Source organism: Archocentrus centrarchus, chromosome 16 (genome assembly GCF_007364275.1).
Source record: "Archocentrus centrarchus isolate MPI-CPG fArcCen1 chromosome 16, fArcCen1, whole genome shotgun sequence".
NCBI classification, from domain to species: Eukaryota; Metazoa; Chordata; class Actinopteri; order Cichliformes; family Cichlidae; genus Archocentrus; species Archocentrus centrarchus.
Window position 1 is genome coordinate 13,916,499 of NC_044361.1, and position 11,767 is coordinate 13,928,265.

Here is an 11,767-nt window from a genome sequence, read left to right on the forward strand (position 1 = left end):
TAAATCAGCTAGTAATGGTTTATAAATCGATTATATGTAGCCAGTTAAAGCTTCAATGTGCCCACTGGGTTACATCAGATCCTCGTGTAACCGCTGAGCATGGTGGGATATGCTTCATCATTTCCTCAGCACTTCTCGCCAGCCTGTCTGTGCATTTCTTTCTTATTAATGTTGCCTTTGATCATCTACGCAGCTCTCGATTCTGTCCTGCGTACACGCTTTGTGAATAAGACGTTAACCAAGCCGGTGAGTCATCCCTCTGTTACTATGGCAGCCGAGGAGCCACCGTGACCGCGTACGCGTTCAGAATGGAGTCAACAGCAGAAGGATGGCGTGACGTCACGTCGCTAGGGCGACCAGGCTTCCTGAGGCACGTGCCTGGTATAAAAGCTGAAGGCGTCTCAGCGAACTACGCACACAGACTCAAGAAGCATCAACCGTGAGGTAAGCAGCAAGACCACTTTGCTTTTCAGTGTGTGGGCCCGGCTAATGTCTATCTTTTAAGTGTTTTTTTTTTCAGTGTTCAGGTCGAAGCCGTGAAGTCCGTCCTCCTTTCGCTGTTTCACTCTTCTTCCAGGCTGTGCGTAACTCGCGGAAGCTGCTGTTGCCCCGCATCCGCAATTAATGAATTCGGACACGCACCATATCTTAGCGGCAGAAAATCGGGAAAAATGGGCCACACGAGTGCTGTTAGGGTGGCTTATGAGTTCTTAGTTGAGTTCTTAGTTGAAGTTAATTTGCAGGAAGACGACGGGAGGGGGATGCGACCGTGGCCTTGCAGTCTGGAGGGAGGCTGGGTGTTGTGTAATGCTTTGCTGCATCACGTAGCTTTCAAAAAAAAAAAGATAAAAATCCGCAAATACACGAAAATATTCGAATTAGACTACATTTTGAATTATTGCAATGTAATTACCGAGTATTAATTTAACTCCATTCATTCATTCGAGGCCCGCTTGCCTCAGCAGGTGACGTGACATTGGCGGCTAGGAGTGCTGCATCTGCGGAAGTGGATTAGGCTCCATGTTATGTAACCCAGTGCGAAAATGAAGCCTACCGAGTATTATCTCGGTATAATACTCAGCAGTAGCGCATGGAGGTCGGTGTTTGAATGAGTATGTTTCTGCAGTGATGCGTCGGCCTGTAATGACTCCGGTGTAGATGGAGGATGATGAAGCTACGTGCTTCCTCTGGTCTTCACTATGAAGTCTGTCGACGTTGCGCCATTCAGCTGCACTTTAGCGATTAGCGCAGCCTATGAGGCAGAGGCCTCAGTGATGGGAGACGGAGAAAAGACGGGCAAAATTAATAAGATCTGGTTTATTACATGTCAGAGATGAGAAGGCTTCAAGTGTTCCCCTGAAGGGCAGAGACGGGGACTGCTGCAGTGTCGCATGACTGTGCCGCAGTTTTGACTTAAGGCTCGACTGACCTGTTGATGCAGGTCTCTGCTGAAGAGACCTTCTAAAAGGGCACAGATACATTTATTATTCAATTTATTACTAATAGAAACGGTCAATTGCGTTCAGTACAGGAGATTTCTAATAAATCAACATGATGAATTCATTATTTTAAACTTAGCAAAGAATAGTGATGTTTGTCAGTATCCGTGTAGGAACAAATAACATGATGCTGGATTATTATTTAAGGTGAACAGTATTATTGCCGTGGATTTATTTCATGCAGGTCTGGTAGGCCACATGCAGATGGCTGTTGAAGGTCATCCTTCCAGTTGATGAAGGTCACAGCAGTCCCAGAGCTTCTGTTGTGATGCTGATCAACTTATAATCTTTCATATCTTTCAATCTTAGACTCCCTTTCCACCTGAAATCAGTTATTCAGAGGCAACTCAGAATTAGCTCATAATGCTCCATACTGAAGGTCACAAGTAGCAGCTTCGTAGCATCCTTAGCAGACATGCTAAGCACTGTGGTCATATATTGTGCTGTCAGGAGGTTTTCAGGCAATGTGCATGTAATTACTGAGATACAGCACATGTAGAAAAGCAAGGCTTCACATGCGGAACACTTGCAGGCCATGTTAGTCACACCAGAAGATATTCCCTAACTACTTTCCTACACTCATTTTAGAACAAGGTACTTGGGGGGTAAAACCAACCCACATTAAATTACCACATCCTGCACTTGGTGGGTTGTCCCTTCTACTAAAAGTTAGTTTTGTGATTACACAGATTTACATGCAGCCTTGAGTCATTCTTGAAGTGATTATGAGTCGCTGTTTCTAGATTAATTCAAGTTTTCCACTCAAAGGAGTGTGGAGGTTTACAGGCTGAGGTTGGTATGAGTGTCACACTAGACTGTGACCTGCAGCTGTCTTATCACCCAGACATTTTTTTAAGGAAGCGAGTCAAAAACTCCAGAGTGACTCAGCACTCTGTGCATAACCGTCGTTTAAGGAAATAAACCCTACAGCATTGTAGGAAGTAGAGAATGTGGACATAATTTTGCCACACTCATCCAAAAGAGCCGTTCTCCTTATTGATATTACAGTTATAATATATGGAGTGTCTTGAGACAGGCAGCAAGCACAGCATTCCTTTACTGCTTTTGCTGTGGGTCAGCTTATGAGACAAGAGGAGGCAAATGACAGGGTCTGACCCAGAGATACCTGTCACAAATTAGTGCTGTGAGCAGTGTGTCTGTAATCAGCAGTCATGTGCTCCTCTCCTGCTGAATCCTCTGCAGTTTGATATAACACACCACACTCCTCTTTATTAATTCATGATGTGTGATGTGTGATGGTATGTGCACACACTGCTTATACAGGTTTTAGTAACAAACCAATATAAGCCTTATTATATTAATCTTATCATATCAGGTGTATCTGGTCATAGGAATACACAATTGGCTGCTTATCATGTCAGTTGGCCACTAGTTAAATCCCTAATAGAAAAGTGGGCCTCTTCATCGACCCATCTCCAGCCGCAGGAGGACCTGCCTGCTGATTAGGACACACAGCCAGTGTCGTTATCATAAAGTTTACAGCAGCAAAGGGTTGAGACTTTAAAATGGAACAAAACAGATATATACTGTAAGAAGAGATGAAAAAGAAACTGCTTTATTGGCATGAAAACTGAAATAACAGTATTGTCATGTAACTTTCACTGTGTACTGTCCAGTAGTACACAGTGAAAGTTATATGAACATTTATGTGGCATAATAATATAATAGTATAGCTTTCTGCAACGTGTTTGATTTTGTGCTTCACTGAGAGGCGGGCAAGAATAGAAGACAGTAGCTAATTGGATAGTCTGCCTGGCCACTAGCCAATCAACCTACTGCAGTGGAAAACCACTGGAGAGACGGAGGGTGTGTCAGAGGGATAGAAAGCTGGGGGGAGGGGGGGTACAAAGAAGGGCAGATGAAGGAGGAAAGCCAAGGGACTTAGTAGGCAGGAAAAGTACTGTCAGAGTCAGTGAGTTTATTCACTCACTGACAAATTTCCAATGGAGGACTTTCCAATGAATGCACACACTGAAGTGAACCAAAGTGAGAGCATACTCACTTTAGTCTGGCCCTGGGGCATTGAATATAGTGAACTGTCTTGCACATTTAGGTCTGTCTGTTGTCTATATATGAGCAATGTTAAGTAGCAGATCATCCGTGCTACTCTGAACTTATGCCCATATAAGGGTTTGGAGCAAGTTACTAGAGCCCTCACATTGTTCAGGTGCTCCTCACATATTTTAAAGAAAAACAATCAGTGTTTGTTTTTTGTTTTTGTTTTTGCAAATCATAGGTGCGTGATGCCTTAAGGAATGTGGACAGAAAGAAAAATGCTGTGTCATTTTGCTATGCTCCTCTCCTCTCCTTTCTCTTGCACTTTCACTCACAATTTTGAGATTTTTTTCCCACGTGATGGAGCCGTTCATCTTTGTCTTTTTCTGGTTGAATAGTTATGAGTCATCTTTCCCCGTCAGCAGTCCCTTTGGTGCACGTACAACTACCATTGGAGGGACCCCTATTCTGCACCCCCTCTGGATAAACTGAGAGAGGAAAATAGGTCGTAGCCTGGAGGAGGGGAGGTTGTGGTGGTGGTGGGGTTACACAGACAAAAGAGTGGTGACAAATAGAGAGATGGAGGCAGTCTGCTGAATTTTAATGATTAGTTTGGGTGGTGGGAATAAGCTGAGGGCAAATGTGTGGTACTCATGGAGCCAAAAATAATAACAGCTGAAGGTGCAGGTCAAAAGGGAGGGACGGCAAGCACCCAGCAGAGGAAATGGATGCACCATACATCCAGCTATTCAGTGTGATCTAAGCTTTTATACCAGTCTTTCTTTTTATTCCTTAAAGGGAACTAACTTTTGGAGCAAGCTAGCTCACATACATTGTTAGTCTTGCGTTGACTCTTCAGGTCAGGCTTTCTTTCTGTGAATACTAACCACACACAGTTTAGTGAATCTGAATCTGTGTTGCATGGTGAGAAAAGCCGTAAAGGGTTATATTTCTGACAGCTGGACTGCCTCTTCTTTGAACATTTTAATGAGCATCAGCAGAATGCAAGTGGCAGTTAGCAGCGCTTCACCTCTCTTCCCTGCACAGGGCTGTCTTTGTGAGCTGTGCCGTGTCCTTATGAGTGCTCTCGGGTCGTGGCCGCGAGTGGGGTGGGGTGGGGGTTGGGGGTTGGGGTTGGTTGAATAACGGACCAGTGGTGTTTGGCTGATGGAAAATTGAAAAGCTGTGTCCTCAGTAGATGTGTGTAATATCAGCCGGGTGCAATTTAGGCAACCAGTGAAACCAAGATTTTGTAAGTGTTGCATAAAATCCTTAGAAGGTGTAATGTAATGTGGAACCTGATGAAGGATGAGGATCTTTAACTGAACTACTACAGAGAAAATTGAGGAGGGAAATCAACAGTGAAACAGGCAACAAAGGCCCACGCACACACAAACACACGGAGGGGGGGACATTACTGCAGTATTTTGTGAATGCACAATAGGTGAAACATGAGAACAGCATAGTGGACTTTCTCCCTCCCTCACTCCTCTCCATCGTTTTTTTTTTTTTTTTCTTGGTGACCTTGTATACGGATGCAGGCAGCAGAACACAAAATGGCTGCTCTGCCTTGAAAAGATGGTACTGCAAACATGGAGACACCACTGAGGCCGTAATGGGTCACTACTGGCAGGCCGTTCAATAAATTGATTCTGACTGGAAACAAATGGTGCTGCTCTTTGATCAAGGCTGCTCCTCTGCACATTAATGATTACGGTGGATAAATCCAGGTTAAAAATAATCCAGAGTCTCAAATACACTTGTTTTGGTATGAAAGAGAGAGAGAAACCATTTATTACAATCTGGTAGTCCCTTTATTCTATTTAAAGTGCTCCCACAATGCATTTCACCAGATCCACATCCTGCCCTACTTGGTTCTCACAGAGACACACACACACACACATGCACAGAACAGATTAGGAGATTACGGTAGTCTAAAATGATGAATAGCCAGTTCCAAGGACAATCCGCATTGCCCTTACTTATTCTACCTGTTCTGCCACTCACTCACACACACGCTAGCTGCCTTGAAGAGACTGCTATGATTTGGTGCCATATAAATAAAATTGAATTGAATTGGTCAGTGTAGTGCCTGGTTAATGTTGTTGCAGTAACATGTAATTGTTTGGTGACAAGCTGCAGCCAGAAACCAAGATTAACCCCCCACATGAGATTGCATGACTTAGTGTTGACTTGGGAAGCTAAGTATCATATCTAGATGTCAGGAGTCAACATTTCTTATTTAGAGAGAGATCAAGGATGGCAAGGAGATGAAGCGGGTGGAGCGAGGAAGCAGAGCTAGTAGAAAAGACTGGGATAGGAAAAAGAGGAGGAGGTGTAGTGAGGAGAAACCAGAGCGTACCAGTATGACAGGGAGAGGAAGGCAGAGGGAAATGGAGGTCATATAATTAAGCCAAGGCCACATTTCCTCTCTATTCAAGTCTGTGCTTGTTCTACATATATATCACCTTTTCCCTTCCCTGAAATTCCATTGTTGTCGAAACATGTTCCTGCATGATGTAACACCTCCCAACTCCTGCAGCAGTTGCCTATAAAACAGGGTTTCTGTTCCCCTGCTGACATTAAACACAGTCACACTTTTGCACACTCTCTAGCTTCCGCTCAGCCTTCAGCTGCTGTACCTGGCTCAAAATTGTTTGAAGCTCCATGAGCAGTCCTTACAGCAGCGTGCCACCTTGGTGTTTTTGTCTGTCTTTAGTGCTAATGCATCACAGTGGGTTTCCATGTATTGTAAGGTGACCGTTAACAAGTTTTTATTGTGTTGCCTCAATGCTGAAACCACAGATGTTGAAATTTGTACTAAAGAACATTTCAAACCTTTTCAAGATGTTGCATGACAGCTTGTACCTTCATTTGACCCTGCATGCCCTCTGCTTGAGTAGAGAGGACGGAAACAGTGTGATGATGAGTATGACAACTGGAGGAACGAAGGAGCAGAAGGGTTTTTTTTTTTTTTAAAAATGGATGTTAGTGGGTAGCTTAACATGCATAAACAGATTTCTGATGTATTGCAGATGTGCTTCCTTTTGGCTTTGTATGTGGTTTCCTGTGGTTGTATGAGTATTACATTGTGTATAAACTTGCCACAAACTTTTGTCTGACTTCTGGTATATTATATTCATTTTGATACATTGTAGAAAATAAAATAATTTTATCTGATCTGACCAAAGCTACTTCCTTTTGTTGGGGAAACAGCTTGCCTAACTCTAAGCTCTCACATATATCTTGTTGCCAAGTTACCCCACTTAGGTTTTTAAACTTTATATTGCAATTATTTCACAAGCAAATATAACCAGTTAGGGGTACAAGCTTTCTTCTATTTCATGTCCTTCAGTTGTGGATATTTTTTAATTTATTGTTTCCATTTTTTTTCTTCCAGACAACTCCACACTCCCTAAGCAGAAGCCACCATGTCAGACCTCTCTGTTGGAATCAATGGGTCAGTTTGAAACACACAGACACACACAGACACACACCACACACACACACACACACACACACACACACACACACACACACACACACACACACACACACACACACACACACACACACACACATTATAAAGATGGGTAAGACAGGATGATTACAGTAGAATGTGAAGCAAACACTGAGGTTGGGTAAGCATTGGTGGTTAGTAAATCTTACAGAGGGTCAAAAGCAAATGCATACATTTATTACTAACAACACTAAAGCCTGCTTTATTGCCTCCTTATCTGAAAAGCTTACTGTGATAGTGTGTTCTCTTTCATTATTTCTTTGCAAGACATTGAAATTATTAGAAAACAAGAAACCTGTTGGCCCATAGAGCTCCGCTCTCAAATGTTTTACTTGTACATTATGTGATGTATTGGAACAGAAACTAAATTGGCTCTAGGTCAAACCAGCTAACTTTTTATTTTTTAGATTTGGAAAACTTAGAAAAAACAAAGTAAAAATTGAAAATCTGTCTGCAACATTCTGTAGCCTTTTGCCCAATGGATAATCATACCAAGTTTCAGAAGCCTTGGCCAGCAAAATAAGGGAGGAGTAGCGATTAAGTCAAATATCAATCTACAGTAAAAAAAAAAATGTAATTGAAAAAAACAAAACAATGTGTCTGAACCATTTTTTAGAGCTTTGCACATTGAATACTCGTGCCATGAAGAAGATTTCAAATATAAATGACTGAGAAGTAACGAATATAGCAAAAAGTAGACGGACAGTCGGATTGTGGTTGGCCCGGTATCGTATCAACTCCGCTGACTGTCATCTGTCATTAAGGACAGCAGCACTAAAAAAAGTGATCCGTGAAAAAGGCAACTCTTCTTGTAGCTAGCCTTCAAGCTACTGTCCGATAATAGGTGGTGGCTGCAGTTTGAGGCTACCTTTACATTTGTTTTCAGATCTAGGGGGAAAAAAAAATAAAAAATCTAGAAATATGATCATTTTATGTTTAGAAATGAACTCCAGGCATTACTAATATTCCTGGAATATCACATAACCATTCACAAACCATCATGTAATGAGGACTTGAGGACACAAACTGGCTGTTTAGAGAAATGAAAACGCAAATGTTTCCAAAAAGTTTCTGTTTTAAGGGTCATAAAACTTAATGTGGACATAAGAGTGTAACAGAAGTTACCCGCTTTAAAACAATAAAGCGTTGCAGTGGACTTGGCCTAAGTCTGGAGGAAGATTCATGGGAGATCCTAAGGGTGCTGTGACATCCTGAGGAAGTTTCCCATGGCAGCTATTACAAATCTCTCTATCTCTGTCTCTGCAGCTTTGGTCGCATTGGCCGCCTGGTCCTGAGGGCTTGCCTTGCGAAGGGCATTAAGGTTGTGGCCATCAATGACCCCTTCATTGACCTGCAGTACATGGTGAGAAAAACTGCTACTTGCTAAATGATTCACATTGTTCAGTATACATTCATGTATGTAGTTTGGGTGTTAATAGAAGACTTAACCTCACTGTGGGTTTTTATTCTTTTGCTGAAAATTGCTAAAACTACAGGACTGTATAAAATATGTAAGATCAGATCAGGATAAGGTTTATTTGTCACATACACAATTACACAATGCACAGTGAAATGTATATGTTACTGTAATGAAGAAATGAAGTGATCACTTTTATATTCCTTGTGAAGCAGCTTTGTACCTCCCCCATTGTAACCTCATTGTTGTCATCCGGCCTCCTTCTAGATTTACATGTTCAAGTATGACTCCACCCATGGCCGTTACCGTGGTGAAGTCTCTGCAGAAAATGGCAAGCTTATTGTCGATGGCCAGGCCATCTCTGTCTTCCAGTGGTAAGTAATGATAATATTAACAGCCCTGTGATGACAGTTCACAACAACAGTCATCTCAAGGCTCTATATATTTTAAATTAAAGATCCAATGATATTGCAGAAAGAACCTCAACGGTCCTGTACGAGCATGTGGCGATAGTGACGAAGAGCATAGACAGAAGGAGACGAAGCTCAAACTGTGGCTGTGAGAAAAATAAAGTTATTGCACTGCAACAGTGACATGTAAAGAAACAGGGAGCGAGAAGACTGTACAGAGATGTGAAGTCCCCTTGAGCCTAAGCCTATATTGACTGTAACAACTAAGGGGTGGTTCAGGGTCACCTGATCCAGTCCAAACTATGAGCTTTTCAAAGAGGAAAGTTTTAACCCTAATCTTAAAGTAGAGAGGGTGAAAGCGTTGGGTGAAATATGATGTCCCTAGTCCCTGTTAGTACTCTCACTGCAGCCTAAACTCAAGGGGGTGAGACAGGATGTGCTTACTTTAGACAGCTGTGCTAGAGACTTGTTTTATGTGCAAGTCCAGATTAAGTATGTGGAAAGACTCAATGTTTCTAGGGTTATTTTAGGGTTAAATGTAGTAACATTAGTAAGGAAAAAGCAAGAAAAGGTGGTAATAGTAGCACAGTGTCTTGTGAGCACAGTGTCCATTTGTGAGATACAGAGACTTATCAAGTTTAGGCTCATTTTAGACTGATGCCTTTTCTTCTGTAACTCTAGTATGAAGCCAGCTGAAATCCCTTGGGGCAGCTCTGGAGCCAAATATGTGGTTGAATCCACTGGAGTCTTCCTCAGTATTGAGAAGGCCTCTGTAAGTGCACACATAAACACATGCACAGAAAAATATAGACAGATTTGAACAAAGCCCTGTTTCTAGCCTGCCCTCTCACTCTTTTCCAATCTCAGGCTCATATCCAGGGTGGTGCGCAGCGTGTGGTTGTGTCGGCCCCCTCACCTGATGCTCCAATGTTTGTCATGGGAGTTAACGAGGACAAATATGACCCCTCCTCCATGACCATTGTCAGGTAACATCATGTATTTAAAGCTTTTTTTTTTTTTTTTTTTTTGCATCTTCCTAAATTTAATGCCACAAACTCACCAGAAAACCTATATATTATATATGCATTATATATTTTAACCTAAACACTGAACTAAACATTGTCTGTCATTCTGTTTACAGTAATGCCTCCTGCACCACCAACTGCCTGGCCCCCCTGGCCAAAGTCATCCACGATAACTTTGGCATTGAGGAGGCTCTCATGGTTAGTAACAGTAAATCTATACAGTGTCTAAGTGTAATATGAAAATTCAGTATTTGTGGTCTTCTATTTAAGCCTTAAAGTTTATTAATGTGTCATGTGATATCTCTAGACAACAGTCCACGCTTACACAGCCACGCAGAAGACAGTAGATGGTCCCAGTGCCAAGGCCTGGCGTGATGGCCGTGGTGCCCATACAAACATCATTCCAGCTTCCACTGGTGCTGCCAAGGCAGTGGGCAAAGTCATTCCTGAACTCAATGGGTAAAGACACACACACATACATTTTAGCCAATTGCTGAAAACATGAAGACGAGATAAGAAGTGCAGAAATCACTTTTTCGTCCTCTGTTGCTGTCTTTCTGCAGTAAGCTGACAGGCATGGCATTCAGGGTGCCAGTGGCCGATGTGTCAGTGGTGGATCTGACATGCCGCCTTTCCAAGTCTGCTTCATACGCTGAGATTAAGGAAGCTGTCAAGAAGGCCGCACAGGGACCCTTGAAAGGAGTGCTGGGTTACACTGAGGACCAGGTATTCTATATACACAGCAGAACAACAACACAGCCGGTTTAATGTTGTTATTAATGGTTTGTGATTTGCTTGACTTTACACACTTGTGGTGTGCTTTGTGTTTGGCAGGTGGTGTCCTCTGACTTTATCGGTGATACTCATTCCTCCATCTTTGATGCTGGTGCTGGCATCTCCCTCAATGACAACTTTGTCAAGCTCATTTCCTGGTGAGTTTTCAAGTCCTGTCCAGCTCCACATATAAAACAGGAAGTTTGTGGGAAAAGAAAACACACTGAGCAATCCATTTTCCTTTCCTTTTTTTCTCCCTCTCCATCCAGGTATGATAATGAGTATGGCTACAGCAACCGCGTTGCCGACTTGCTGGTGTACATGCACTCCAAGGAGTAGACACTTCCTGTCCACAAAGGAAATCAGCAAAGGGACCACCCCTAACCATGTTTTACTTCCACCCTTCTCTTTTACACACAAGCCCAACCCATAGCCAAGTCATAGCATCACGACCATTAGCTCTACTACAGTATATGTAGGCAGCAGCAGTGTGTTTGAGTGTTTATGAGTTGTTCTGTTTTTTTTTCCTTATAATTACGAGGCGACCGTTTGGTGAAACTGTTTGTGTCCGTGTGCCCCTCTCCACCTCCCACTTTAGATGTGTCGTTATGGCTCAGTACTATGGTAACTACTGTATCCATCTCCCTGTTGGTGTGTTTAAAGGCTTTATCACCAGTGAAAGGAGGAAGCTGAGAGGCAGACCTACTGTAACTCTGCTTAAGAATATATGAGACAAATAAAAGTTGAAAAACCTCACGTTATCCTGCTTTATCTTTTTATTAACCAAAATGCAACTAATTTCACTGAAATACTTGTTTAATAGCAACCTGGACACACAGTAACTTAAAATATGCATTATAACAAAACAAGCTAAAGGTTAAAAACAAATGATTGTGTGTGTGTGCATGTGCATGAGTGAGAGGGAGATGGCAATTTTAGCCACACTGGCAGATTTTTCAGCTGTAGCAGACTGATGAATGGCATTAATATAAGAAGAAACATCTAAAACTACAAATGCTCTCTAGTACAGATAAAAGTAAAGTACAGTAAAACCATGACACAACCACTACTTAAGGTTATGACTGCATGTTTAATTAGCTGTTGTT

General features: G+C 42.3%; 1 protein-coding gene across 1 annotated transcript; it reads left to right on the forward strand.

Annotated features, from left to right (window-relative positions):
* The first annotated feature begins 346 nt into the window (after window positions 1–346).
* Window positions 347–11,417, forward strand: gapdhs (glyceraldehyde-3-phosphate dehydrogenase, spermatogenic). Its single transcript, XM_030748980.1, has 11 exons — window positions 347–444; window positions 6,916–6,975; window positions 8,302–8,398; window positions 8,720–8,826; window positions 9,544–9,634; window positions 9,730–9,848; window positions 10,004–10,085; window positions 10,195–10,346; window positions 10,451–10,613; window positions 10,722–10,819; window positions 10,931–11,417. The coding sequence occupies exons 2-11, from the start codon at window positions 6,947–6,949 to the stop codon at window positions 10,998–11,000; spliced, it is 1,008 nt and encodes a 335-aa protein (XP_030604840.1). The 5' UTR covers window positions 347–444; window positions 6,916–6,946; the 3' UTR covers window positions 11,001–11,417.
* The last annotated feature ends 350 nt before the right edge of the window (window positions 11,418–11,767 follow it).

Excerpts from the sequence above, each read along its gene's own strand:
- gapdhs (XM_030748980.1), top strand. The coding sequence starts at position 6,947 with ATGTCAGACCTCTCTGTTGGAATCAATGG. Across the intron at positions 8,399-8,719 it reads TCATTGACCTGCAGTACATG|ATTTACATGTTCAAGTATGA; the intron begins GTGAGAAAAACT and ends GCCTCCTTCTAG. Across the intron at positions 10,086-10,194 it reads GCATTGAGGAGGCTCTCATG|ACAACAGTCCACGCTTACAC; the intron begins GTTAGTAACAGT and ends TGATATCTCTAG.